At 38.5% G+C, this 14424-nt stretch overlaps 1 protein-coding gene across 2 annotated transcripts in view; it reads left to right on the top strand.

Moving 5' to 3' along the window:
• MYO6 (myosin VI) overlaps positions 1 to 14424 on the top strand; it is a 116009-nt gene that overhangs the window by 95151 nt on the left and 6434 nt on the right. Inside the window, exons 28-32 of one of the 2 annotated variants that reach the window (XM_058176109.1) lie at positions 4661 to 4821; positions 7740 to 7843; positions 9994 to 10125; positions 11556 to 11582; positions 13705 to 13926. In XM_058176109.1, the coding sequence (XP_058032092.1) occupies positions 4661 to 4821; positions 7740 to 7843; positions 9994 to 10125; positions 11556 to 11582; positions 13705 to 13926 (646 nt within the window). The remainder of the gene's footprint in view (positions 1 to 4660; positions 4822 to 7739; positions 7844 to 9993; positions 10126 to 11555; positions 11583 to 13704; positions 13927 to 14424) is intronic. The other variant, XM_058176110.1, reaches the window with a different exon arrangement.

Raw genomic sequence — 14424 nt, 5'->3', positions numbered from 1 at the left:
TGGGCAGAATCCAATGCCTTTTGTGTATATTTAATGCTTAATACATATAGTGCCAGCAATTGAAGAACATTAATTATCAACTGAACTTCATTTTTTTTTGTTTCTTGCCTAGGGAGTTTTGTTGGTTATGTCAGTCATATATGTCTTAGTATAGAAATCTGTTCTGAAAACATGTTGTGCCAAGGCAATAACTTCTAGTAGACTTCCTTCCAGTCTCAGCAGCAAAGCAGATGTTCCTTTCTGTTGAGTTTTCTTTCAGGCCATATTTAATCAGCTTTTCTTTTGATGAATGCTATACTGAGTAATCAAAAACAGATCTGCATAAGAAAACACCCATAGCAGAAAGAAAGATTACATGGCAATACCATGATCAGTATAAATGATGATGCCCGCTCATTGTTCTAGAAAGTCTGTTAGGATAGGGGAATAACTTCGTGGATTTGCTCGGTTAGGATAGGGGAATAACTTCGTGGATTTGCTCTTTGAAAAAGAAAGTTCAAGTGACATTTTCAAACTGTATCAGCATTAATGCACTGAAATACGATTACTTGAGCCTTAAGCTGTCAGTTTCATAATTTCCATAAGATGTACAAAGTTCATGTATTAGAAATAGAAGCTTGTAGACTACTACAGTATTCTCTACAATTTTATCGCTTAAGCCAATTAAATATATCATCTTAGAATGAATCTGTCTTTCGATACAATAAAACCAATTCCCTTATGCTGCCTTTGTGGAACTAGACCACAAAGCATATTTCTCAGGTTAAGTGTCTGAGATGGCCCTGAGGTAATGCCACAGTCAGCATAATCCAGGGGTGAAATCTAATTTTTTTTGCTACCTATTCTGTGGGTGTGGCTTGGTGGGTGGGTGTGTCCTGTGACTGAGTGGGCATGGCCAACTCAATGTCACTCACAGCCATGCCCACTCAGTCCCAACCCCCCCCAAGCCACGCCCACAGAACCCAGTAGGGGAAAAAAGTTAATTTCTATTCTGCCTTTTCCCTTTCCCTCGCCACCTGTTCTCCCTTCACCTAGGCCCCGGAGCCGCCACCTGCCTCAACAGGGTCGGGGAATGTACCATTCCCCAATTCCGGCCTTTCTCCGGAGCTGCCGCCCACTCACTGCCCGCTCGCCACCTGCTCGCCCTTCGCCTTTGGTCAGGGGCTGGGGCCCAGGGACGCCCCATTGCCTGAGGCCCCGGAGTCACCCCCTGCTCGCCGCTTCCTCAACCGGGTCAGGGAATGCACCATTCCCCGACACCAGCCTTGTCCCGGAGCCGCCGCCCATTTTTCCTTCACCATGCGGCATATACTTACTTTCTTCCAGCGGTTGGCTGCCAGGAAAGGCAAGCGTCCAAAAGTTACCGGAGTTGCTCTCCTTGAATATGCCGCCTTGTTCTATGCGCCGGCTGTGCAAGCGCACACCCAACCTGCTGCTGATAAATAAATGAAATAAACGGTGTGCACTTGCACAGCCGGTGCATGGAACAAGCAGCAATGGCGGCGGCATATTCAAGAAAGTAAGTATACGCTGTGTGGCGAAGGAAGAGCGGGCGGCGGCTCCGGGACAAGGCTGGTGTCGGGGAATGGTGCATTCCCCGACCCAGTTGAGGCAGGTGGCGAGCAGCGGGTGGCTCCGGGGTCTCAGGAGAATGAGGTATCCCTGGGCCCTGACCAAAGGTGAAGGGCGAACAGGCGGCGAGCGGGCAGCAAGTGAGTGAAGGGACAGCGGGCGGCTGCTCCAGGGAAAGGCCGGAGTCAGGGAATGGTGCATTCCCTGACCCAGTTGGGGCAGGCGCCTCTGGGGCCTCGGGGAATGGGCCCCGGCCCCTGACCTAAGGGCGAGCAGGTGGCGAGCTGCCTTCCCGGTGTCCCGGTGTCCAGCTTGCGAAGGCTGGATTGCGGGCCGTGGACTGATTCGGGGGCATGGCCAGCCAGCGATTGCTACTGGATCGGCGAACCAGAACCAATTTCCGCTACCTACTCGCCCGATCCGGTCCGATCCGGTAGCATTTCACCCCTGGCATAATCCTATTCCTTAAGCATGTGTTGACAGTGTGGGATAATTTTAAAGTAGAGGATGGATGGGGGTGTGCCCAGTGAGATTATCAGAGTTGTGTTAGGATCGCCCCTTTGCCCAACAGCAGCACCTTATTGGTTCAGATGCCTACTGCTTAGAACCTATTCCTGTTATGGCTTCAGCAATATTGGTTAGTCTGCCAGGACAATATTTTTACAGTCAAATCAACAATAAGAAAAAGAACGTTGCTGTTCTGGCCACTCTTGCCAACTGTAAAAGCAGCTAGGATGATCAGAAGGGAAATTGGCTACAGGAGAATTAGCCTAACAGATTCTGTTGCCCAAGCTCCCTTCAGATTTCTTGGTACTTCTTCCTTGATTCGTTATATAGACCAGGGGTCCCCAAACCTGGCAGATTTAAGGCTTGGGGACTTCAACTCCCAGAAATCTCCAGACAGCATAGCATAGTTAAAGTCCACAAGGCTTAAAGCTGCCAACTTTGAAGACCTCTGATATAGACGTATATTCTGGGAGTATATCATGCACTTTTGTCAATATCATGATCAGAAGCTATCAGAATAACAGAGTTGGAAGGGACCTTGAAAGGCTTGTACTTCAACCTCCTGCTCAAATAGGAGTCTCTAAACCAGGGGTGTCAAACTCAGGGCCTGGGGGCTGGAACTGGCCTGCAGAATGTTTAGATCTGGCCCATGAGGTTGCCCTGGAGATGGCAGAGGATTGACCTGCAGTGCCTTTGCTAGCAAAAAGAGAACTCAAGAGGCCTTTTTGCTAGCAGAGGGCTGCAGGAGGCCGTCACATCCGAAAGTGGAGTCCGGGGGGTGGGGGCCACATGCAGGACCCCTGAGCTCCATTTTCGCTGGCAGAGTGCTAGCAAAACAAACTATTAGCAAAAGTGGATTCCCCCCAACCCCACCCACAGTTGCCCCTGACATGAGTGATGCTGAGCTGGCCACGCCCATCATGGCCACACCCACCAGCCCCCCCCCCACACCTCGAGGTCAAACAGAACCCTGAGGTGTTCTATACCATTACGGACAAATGACTGTCCAGTTTCTGATAATTGATAAATCAGTCATTCTTAACAACTAAATTCATAAGTCTTTTGAATTTTTTTAAACAAAGGCATTATTTTGGTTTTCAATATGCAGTTCTAATTCGTTCCTGCATTAAGAGTTTGCTTCTATTCCTTCTTATTAATTGTAAATTTTAATCTGCTTTTTTAAAATCAATTTTCTGAATATGGGTCTAAGAACTGCAGCATTAAAGGATTTAATTCTATCATCTTTTAGTAGCTCTGCTTATTTATCTACCTCATTGGACTTAGGGATTTTAATTATTATCAAAAGTAGTAAGCTGAATTACCAAATCCACTTACTACTCCAGAAAAGTATTTAGCTAACAACTGTATTACCTTTCCAGCAGCTTTCTAAGGGTGGACCAATATGCAGGAAAACATTAAAAATCTTGAGCCAAGAGATTTATTTATTTAGCTAAATATATGCTACAGTAGGAATAATCAGAATAATAAATATAATACAGTATTAATAAAAGCTACAGCTTAAGATAAATTAAAATATTTTGAGATATTGACCATCTGATATCTTATGAATGATACAGGTAGTCCTTGAGTTAGGACCACAACTGAGACCAACATTTATGTTGTTAAGTGACTTTGCCCCATTTTATGATTTTCTTGCCACAGTTGTTAAGTGAATCATTGCATTTGTTAAATTATGTTGTTAAGTGACTCTGGATTCCCCATTGACTTTAGTGATCAGAAGGTCACAAAAGGGGATCACATAACCTTTGGGACAAAGCAACGGTCATAAGTAAGCATCTGAATTTTGATCATGGGGACGCTGCAGTAGTTGTAAGTGTGAAAAATGGTCATAAGTCTCTTTTTTCAGTGCCGTTATTAACTTTGAATGGTCACTAAATGAACCTTTTGTAAGTCAAGGACTACCTGTACAGAATAATTTCTTCTCCGTCCATGCCTCTGCCCTCCCGAATTTGAAATCAAGATTGTTTCTGATACAGCTAGTGTAATTTATAGTTTGTAGTGCAATTTTAAGTATCAGTCAGACTGGACTCCTTATAGTTTTGTATCTTTTAAACTAAATTAGTTTAGGGTAAACTAAAAGGCTCTTATTTAAAGACGTCTCAGTGCCTGGCCAACTTGTTTGAGGTTGGGAAATTTAGTACTTAATATTCAGAGAGGAAACATCCAAGGAACTGCAGGGTACAATACAAAAGAAAAGAAAAAACAGGAGACAATGGCTGATTATTTTCATGAAGAAGTTTTTTTTCTTTTTAATGAAGGAGTTAAAATTAACTTGAGGGAGACTTTACCTTTTAAGATTGAACCTTAGTTTGCTTCATCTATCGGTTGTAATGAATGATGGCTGAATAGCAGTAACCATTTGCACATAATTGGGCTCAATTGTTATTGCAAACCACACACTGGTTTGGTATTTCTTAAGATGTTTTCACAGTACTAGTTCTAAAAACCCTAGCTGGCATGGCTTCTAGCATGCTTTATTGGATCTAGCTAGACAGTCCTTCTGTTGTATCAGTGGAAAAATAGATATTTCGGTTAAGTTATGTTTTTCATGGCTCTGCAGGCTGAAGTTGAGGCTCAGCTGGCTAGAGAACGTGAAGAAGAGAGTCAGCAGCAAGCCATTCTCGAACAAGAGCGCAGAGATCACGAGCTGGCTTTGCGAATTGCCCAAAGCGAATCCGAGCTCATCAACGATGAGGCTCAGCTGGACCCAAGTTTGCGCAGGTATTGTACTTCATTGGTGATGCTGCCGGAAAAGGCAGTTGTATAATAAGTTGTATAATAATGATGACGATAACGAGAACACTGTCATTAAATTAAGATAACATGATGCTGCTTATCTTCCTGTATTTGAACACTCTTAATCTAGAGGCTATTCTATACCACAGCTTTCCTCAACTTTCTGCCAGCCAATTATGTTGGGGTTCAATTCCTCAGATTCCCAGCAAGGACAGCTTTTAGCCATTGCTATAAGCAATTCTGAATATTGTGATTTGTCTTAGAGAATATCTGGAGGGTGCCAATATGGGGAAGATGCTATAACAGATGTTAGTTTGGCACCTGTACTACCTATGTTCTGTCAAAGATTTGGGAGTCTAGTTCAGAGAGCAGTTTCTGAACTTTGTGGAAAGAGGGAAAAAGTAAAAATTATTTTAGGAATTTTGTTACGCCTCTCCATCCCAGTTCAGTCTAAACCAAGGATCTTGAAACTCGGCAACTTTCTGAGCATTCTGGGAGATGAAGTCCACAAGTCTCATAGTTGCCTAGTTTGGACCCTTGGTCAAATAGTGTCCTTTGATACTGTGCTACAAGCAATAAAGGCTACAATGAAAGGATTTGCCGTTTGAAAATTTTCCTGACCCATATTGGTGTGGATTAATTCCATCTTAGTTCCTCATAAATTCCTCAAGAAGTTCCTCAAGAAGAATTAATAGTGGGACTCATACATCAAGTTCAGAAAAACTTTGTTTTTATATTAAATCATGTTTTTTTTTTATTATTTGCATTTATATCCCGCCCTTCTCCGAAGACTCATGGCGGCTTATACTATGTTAAGCAATAGTCTTCATCATTTGTATATTATATACAAAGTCAACTTATTGCCCCCAACAATCTGGGTCCTCATTTTACCTACCTTATAAAGGATGGAAGGCTGAGTCAACCTTGGGCCTGGTGGGACTTGAACCTGCAGTAATTGCAAGCAGCTGTGTTAATAACAGACTGTCTTTGTCTGTTGAGCCACCAGAGGCCGGATTCACCCAACATGGATATCAAATCCAAATAGAGTACCTTCTTTGTTAGTGTAATGTGGAAGCCTACCTAACATTTAGGCTGCCTTACTTACTTATTATTCTTGTTATGCTTGCAACCCTAAAAGACAGATCAGTGTCATATTAAAAACGAGACAGCATTTTCACGCAGGGAAATTTTTTTCTTCCTCCCCCCCTTCCCTCTCTCCCTTCCTGCCTGCCTGCCTCTCTGCCTGGAATAAACCATTTGAGCACATGCATTCTTTCTTAATTTTTAGATATTCTCCCAAACACTTGGCATAGGAAGCAGCTTCTTTTTAAGCAGATATGTTTATCTGGGTATTTATTTTTCTGTTGGGTATGAGTTTGAGTACAATTTTTCCATCATCGAGTTTTGTTTGATGGAAGCTATGGCTTGGGATTGAAAGGAGGTAGGTTCCAGTGCCTCTATTCTGTGATGTTTATAGCGAGACTTCAAGCCAATCCCCTTCTTACAGTGTGAAGTACCTTATGGAATGATTGTAGACTTGTAATGGTGGTGAGAGAAAGGAAAAGTAAATGCACCTATCATTTAACAACCTAAATAAATGTTTAACACCTCTTGTTTAAACCAGATTCCTGGCGATCTTATAAGAACATCGTTTTGTGTCCAAGATAATCTTGTAATGTTGTACATCAGTGCCCAATTTAGGAGAACTTCAGACTAACCTAAATATGTTCTGTTTACAGACTCAGTGGAACAAGGTGTCAAATGACCGCGTATGAAAACATTTTTCCCTTTTGGGAAATTCTATAAAAATTGAGAGTGGGAGGGTAAAATTATTCTAATGCTCACTTTAAAAGCAATTTGCAAAATAATTCACTTTAATTTTTCCTAATTAATCACAATTTGAGCATGCAATCAATGCACTCCATTTGATATCAGTCTATCAGATCAATTATATATAGGTGCAAATGCTTGTGATTTAAATATTGCATAACTGAAAGGTTATACATACAAAGAACTGGTTAATTCAGAGTATCTGTTATACTACGTTATCAGTTAATATTGTAAAAATAATGCATTAAATCTTGTATCCTACCTCCCTAACATACATTCCTCATGTTTTTATAGGGAACAAATGGCCAAAGAAATGTCAGAATACTTATCTAGGTGGGTGTAATTGATTGCCAGAAAGAAATCAGTTTAATCACCCAATGCAATAAATATAATTAAAATATTATTTTAAATACAATAAATATAATTAATTTATTGCAATGCAATAAATATAATTAAAATATTATTATTAATAGTTAACTTATAAATTCCATTTAATTCATTTATGTAAAAAATATACATTCTAATCAAGATTCATTCACTGCACTACTTTAGTACCCATTTCCTTTCTAATTCACTATTTAAAATTAGAAAGGTGAATCTAATTCACCTTTCACATGCACTATTTATGAATTGCATGAATAGGATTTACTTTTTGATAAAGTTTTGCTATTATCTTGCTCTAGAGAGAATTAATCTGTTCTCTCTTTTTTAAAAACTGGGATGCAATGTAAAACATCCCCAAATTTAGAATTCTTAATTTCCCAACATTAGTCCTTTGCATAGTGAACTAGGTCTTCACATAATGTGTCCATTTGTTTTTTTCGGAAACCGTTTAAAACAGTTTCAGAAACTGAGTCATTTCAGATGATGTTTATGATTAGTTTGTAAATTAGTAATTTGCAATCTAAATTTCCTTTTCTCTTAAATAAATATGCCTAAGAAGCATGTGATGGATGTTACCGATCTTTGCACCTGCCTTTTTTGATGAGTCCTCCTTTCCACTTTGCATTCTTGACCTCAATCGTTCCTTTCTTGAATATTTCTATATTTTTTGTTTCTTTGGATGTGTTTAGAGGACCTTCAGTTCAAGCTACCAAAGCTGCAGCTGGCATTAAAAAGCATGACCTTAGCAAGTGGAAGTATGCAGACCTGCGAGATACAATCAATACCTCTTGTGGTGAGTGTTGTCCTGTTTGGAATGTAGGGAGTGTCAGGATACATTCATATTTGGATTTTTTTTCTCTCTCACAGACTTTTGAAAGCCTATATAATGAATTGTTACAATTCTTTTTTTAAAAAAAAAAAAGACCTTGAATCACTAAATAATTCTTTATTCAGCTCTAAAGGAGAAAATGCCTTGAGCAAAGTTACTTCAAACAGCTCCATATGTCAAAAGAAAAGAAAGGTGAAGCATTCAAAACTAAGCAGCATGTAAGAACCAGCAGGGTTAATTAACTGAATATAATGCAAAGTCATTACATTTAAACTTAATCTAAAATGATTATTGCTAATAACTTTTAAATAGTTTGCTTGGTCTATTGTCAATATTAACCATTTACATTTAAAGTTGAGTGCAATTCATGGACCTGAAAACTTTCACTCGTTCAGATGTCACTGGAAGTGTTGAAGATAAGAACCTGGAAGGCTGTAGTCTGCTTATACGGCTTGTATCAGATGTTCTTAGTTTTTGCGGAGTTCTTTCTAGCAAGCTCAAGATTGACAGATTCAGATTAACCAAGAGACCTATTAAATACAATGAACTCTTCTTTCTTTTCCCCAAGATAGGATACTAGTTCAGATCCATCCACATATCCTATTTTTCTTTAAAAGGAAAAACATGCTCATACTAAATTGGATGTGATATTAAATCTCCTAATTAGGGAACAATAGGGATGTGCCTTATTCTAATTAATCCATTAGTTTGTCTAGCCAGTATTATCAAGCTGTCCAACAGTAGCTTTCCATCCCTCCTTGCAGATGATGGGCATTACACAGTGGACCTTTTGCAGGCAAAGCAGGTGCTGAGCTACTCAGTTCCTAAATAGGCAGCAATTAGACAGATAGATATTATATTGGCTCACTGAGAACCATTTTAGTTTAATAAATGTACTGGGATAGAAACTCTGAGACGGTGAGTTCTAGTCTCACCTTGGGCACAAAGCCAGCTGGGTGACCTTGAGTCAGTTACTTTCCCTCAGTTTAGGAAAAAGACAATGACAAACCATTTTCAAAAGTGTTGATAAAAACACTGCATGCAGTCCAGTGGTGGGATTCAGCCAGTTCGCACCACTTCAGGAGAACCGGTTGTTAATTTACTGAGCTGTTTGGCGAACTGGTTGTTGGAAGAAATCATTAGGGTAGAGAACCGGTTGTTAAATTACTTGAATCCCACCACTGATGGAGTCCCCCAGGAGTCAAGAGTGACTCAAAGACAGATACACACACTGAAAGACACACACACACACAGACAGCAAAATAGCCTCAGAAAAAAACAAAGCAACACACACCTAATTTTGATTTTGAGCGGGAGCCTCAAAAACTGGAAGAGGCCTTGGTTTTTCTTGATCTCTGAAAGGGCCTCTGAAATAGCAGAGTAATCATTAATCGGGTTGAAATTGAGAACCCCCAAATCCTGATATCTCTATATTGACTTTTTCAGAGCTTGGCAGGATGTCTTTCTGTGTGTGTGTATGCGTGTATGTGGGGAGAGGAGGCTTTATAGAAAATCACAAAACATACACTTTTGTGTAACTTCTGAGGCAGCAGCTTTCTCTACACCATGTAATTTAGTGCAGATCTCATTGGATAGGGATCTAATGGCTATGCTCTCTGTACTGAAACCCTCTTTTCCTCATTTACTGTATATATCAATCCAGCAGGAAGGGGAGGATCAATTGGGCTGAGCTTGAGGCTCAAAGGGAATCTGATATTTAGACAATATATATGTGTTCATTTAACATCAACCAAATAAAATAAAGGTTCTAATGTCTCAGAAAGAAACATACCATTTTGACTATGAGCCTCAAAAGCTGGAAGAGGCCTTTGTTTTTCTTGATCTCTGAAAGAGCCTCTGAAATAGCAGAATAATTAGATAACATTTGAAAATAACAAAATGGATATTTTATGAATGTAAGCTTTAGAAAATTATCCTTCTTTTTTGTACAAATTACCAGATTATGCACCCTGTATATATGTGTGTCATACTGTAAATATAAGGATCTGTGAACTAATTTTTTCCATGTCAACAAATTCATAAACATATTCATCTATTTGCTTTTTTCACTTGTTTCTCACTTATTCCACCCCGGTGCTTTTCCTGGATCAAAGATATTGAATTGCTGGCAGCTTGCAGAGAAGAATTTCATAGGCGGCTTAAGGTTTATCATGCCTGGAAGGCCAAGAACAAGAAACGCAATACTGAAATGGAACAGCGGGCTCCCAAATCAGTGACTGATTATGGTAAGGGAAAATCTTAATTTAACCCCTCCTCTCCCCACGCACATACAAAACTGTGTGTGTATTTGGAAGGAAAGTATCCTTGTGAGCAAAAGTGCCAAGAGATTATTGAGGAGCTTATTTTTGCCGCATTGACTAAATTGTCTCATGGGCAGCATTCTCACCCAACAGCATTGGATGGATTGCAGGTTGAGATAGTTTCAGTTCTAGGGGTGAGATAAAAGGCCAGGCTAAATATGATGGATTAATGAAGGAAGCTAGTAATAGAGCATTGCTATTTAGAAACAAGTATAGTAGTATATTGCTAATTTAGTAGCAATTGATGCTTAACTAAGCACCATTCAGATGTTTGTAGCTTTGTTTTGCTACTAGCCAGGCAATTTTTAATTTCTTCTTATCACAATAGTTTAAATAAAAGTCACTTGGGCCACAGCGCTTGGCAGGAACCGTGGAAAAGGTTTGTGGACACAGTGGCATCCATAATCATAGTTGGCCCCAGGAGGTACAGAGCATGATCTTCAAATAGAAGAGTGTTTGTTGTGGCATGTCTAACTCAGATTGTTCCATGTTTTTCAAAGAAGAAGAAGCTGTGCTATTTTAGAAAACCAAATTAAGGAACCATGTGGCTTGTATCAGATAGTACACGGGATAGCCAAATGGACTTTTCCTAAGAAATGGCTTGACCTACATTGCTGAGATAGAGTGAGATTTTGGGGTGCAGAGAATTATCTCAAGTGGCTAGACCAGATTACTCAGATTATGAGACTGAATCTTGGGAGAATGGGAACTAGGATATAGCATGGATTCTGAGAAATGGATCTGGGCTGTTTTTACCTATCTATAAGAGCCCTGTTGAAAAAATCCAAGGCCGATCTGATCCAGCATTCTATCCCCACTTACAGACCTGTAGGTAATCTATAAGCAGGACAGGAACAAATAACATACTTTCCCTTGTTTCTTGAGAACTACTATTTCAAGGTATATAGATTCTTTAATGAATGTAATATATAGTCATCGTATCTAATAGCCCTTGAGATAACAAGAGGCCACCTTAGGCAACCAGAAGTAAGTTATTAAAGTTATTGTTTTCCTTTGTAGTTTTTCCTAGATGGCGTTATATGTTTTAGGTTACAATTTATGATGGCATTGTATGCAAATGATGGAATTATTATGCCCCTCCATATTTGATATTGGCAAAATTCCTTTTCTTTAAAAAAAATTTGAAGCCCTGCATGCAAAGCCCTTTTTGGGCTTTGCATACATTTAACTAAAAACAGTGCTTTGTCCTCTTCCATTGGTTTCTTATGTATTCCAAAGGATGGCCGATCATGGCCATCAAGACACAACTTATTGTACACCTGAAAAGGAAGTTTTCCCCATTGATCAATGGACTCGTTTTATCTCGCATGCTCAGTATTAAATTTTGTTTTCAGATTTTGCACCATTTATGAACAACTCAAGTAAGTGGGGAGTTATTTCATCTAATTAGAAAAAAGGGGAGGAAATAGAACCCACTTTACTAACGCAATTGTGTTTTGCTACAGTTATATTTGTTCTTTAGAAGCAGTCATACGGTCTGTTTTAAATATAATTAAAGAATTGTTGGTAAAGACATTGGACAGCAGGAATGTTCATGCTCTTTTAAGAATTTTGGCATTATTTATAGAAACAAATAATTTATTTCAATAAAAATGTGTATACTGTTTTAATTTTAATTCCTTTCTTCTGCCAAGAGAAAATATTTTCCCCTTGTAGCAAAACATTGAAATTGGTACTAATCAACTAACACTTGGAACAGAACCTAACACTTAGGAACTTGTTTTAGGGAGAGAAAATAATTGCCTTTTTGTGAGGAAAGCACTTTTCTTCATTATGTTGCTTATCTTTTGGGTGAGGGCAGCTGTGCATGAGAATGAGGAAAAAAAGACCTCTACATACCAAGCAAAGAGCTCAAGATGGACACCGTCCTATATGTTAATTCAGGCGATGGGTAGCCAGTCTCCATTAGCTGCATAATGCAGCCGGAGGATGTATTGAAAATGATGGATTTCCTGGCGAATTGATTCATCAATTGAAAACCGATTTCATTTTTTTAAAACAATTTTTTAAACAAATAAAAGTATGTGGGCTTTTGCTTATGTTTGTCATGTCAAATAACATATAATTATGACCAAAGGCTGGTTAATATGAAAAAGGTCTTTTTTTACCCATTTTCTTTTCATGGATGAGCTGCTTTAATGTCCACTGATATTAATGATGAGAAATATTTTAACAGATATTGCCTTTTATAGCAGGATAAACAATTGCTATTTCTGTATGTATAAACACAATATTCTGAACATTTTTTTTCTGTTCCAGTAATCAACAGCTTATCTAGAAATAAGAGGGCAAATAAACACATTTGATGCGGCTGTAGCTTTATCCCTCTTTATTCAACTAAAACCAGATTTATTATTTATAATTATTTAGCTTGTGGTTAAAATTATTCATTGTCAATCCTTCTGGAATAGAAAGAAAAGTGTTCTCTCATGAATAACTGAACTGCTTTCTCTGCAATTGTCCACAACAACCTTGCATTTGAAATCTCCTACTTGAAGCCTGAAAAGTCAGAAATGTTTTTAATGTGAGTCTGTGTCAGGGAATTGCGCAGCAGGTGTACAAATGAAGTCAGAGACGCTGACATGAACTTTATATGAATAAATTTATATGCTTTATATGAATAAATATATTTAATATCTATATTTACAGCAGACAAGATAGGCGCACACACTAATATCATGAGGTAAATTGTCAAATACATCCCAGAGCATATAGAACACACAGAAAAAAAGGGCGACAAAAAATGGAAACTCCCCCTTTACACCCACAACAACCAATCATCACATAGATTACCTCATACAGGAACCAGCAGTCTCCAACCAATCAACTACAACTGTGTTTCTTGCCCATCACATACTTTACCGTTCCAACTATTAAATTAAACATCTTACCAATCTGCAAATGACTCAAGTGGTTCTTTTTTCTCCATCTATAATGACACCTTATTTTATTTTCACATCCTTTCACTTTACTTTTCTCCCAGATTGGGAGGCCATTTTCTTTCCAAAAAATATGCTTTGAGAATTATATTCCAGCACTGTGTTACATAGACATTCGTTCATTCATTTATTCATTCGATTTCCATAGTCACCCATCTGAGTCAATAATTCTGAGTGGCTTACACTTCAAAAATTGTAAAAATGTATTCATTGGACCTTTGCCATTAGGATTATAGTGTACTTTTAATAATTTGAAATTCTCCTCCTTCTTTTGTCCAGCATACTTAATTTGAATAGATTCCTTAATTAAATAGATTCCTCAGCTGGGATCCACGGTCTAAACATTTGTTTCCATGGCTGAAACTAAATCCATGTTATTTCAAAAAATGTGGGCAATGCAAGATCTTCTTTCACTATTTTGTCTTTACTGAAAGTATTTTCAAACTTGTCCTACTTTTCTGCACAGACTTTTTAAAAAAGGTGATGGTAATGAAGACTGGTTTTGATATTAGCTACAAATTTTAACTGTAATTATTCCTTACAGCTCAGCAGAATCCAGCAAGTCAGTTGTCCATTAGACAGCAGCAGGAGATTGAAATGAATCGGCAACAGCGATATTTCCGAATTCCTTTCATCCGCCCAGCAGATCAATACAAGGATCCTCAGAATAAGAAAAAAGGCTGGTGGTATGCTCACTTTGATGGACCATGGATTGCTCGTCAAATGGAACTTCATCCTGATAAGCAACCCATTTTGCTAGTAGCTGGTTAGTATGTGTTTCGTTTTCATTTTTTTAAATAAAGTTGGAAAGGTAGGCTTTGTTTATTGACAAGAGGTAAATCAAGATCTGAATTATATTGCAAAGCAAAATATTGTTTTATTTAAAAAGATTGACTTCACTTTCAGAAGAATCTGAAAAATAAACAAAGTTCCTTTGGATAATAAGATGAACAGTGAATAGATGAATGAATGAATGAATGAATGAATGAATGAATGAATGAATGAATGAATGAATGAATGAATTTTCCAGCTTCTCCCTTGAGAGAAGTAGTAAGTAGTAGATTAACATTTGTTTATGTGTTGGGTTTTGATACTCCAAAATTACTCCTAGAAATTTACATATTATAAACATAAAACATGATAAAAATATAAAATCAATGTCTTTCTTGATATGAAATGCATGTTCATCCCTGCAGGTTATTATTATTTCCTGCTATCAAAACTGGTTGCAATACAAAGTTGATGTTTAGGTTACAACTTATTT

The sequence above is a fragment of the Ahaetulla prasina genome, chromosome 1 (genome assembly GCF_028640845.1).
Source record: "Ahaetulla prasina isolate Xishuangbanna chromosome 1, ASM2864084v1, whole genome shotgun sequence".
NCBI classification, from domain to species: Eukaryota; Metazoa; Chordata; class Lepidosauria; order Squamata; family Colubridae; genus Ahaetulla; species Ahaetulla prasina.
Note: the sequence above shows the minus strand (reverse complement) of the source record. Positions and strands in the feature narration are given on the sequence as shown.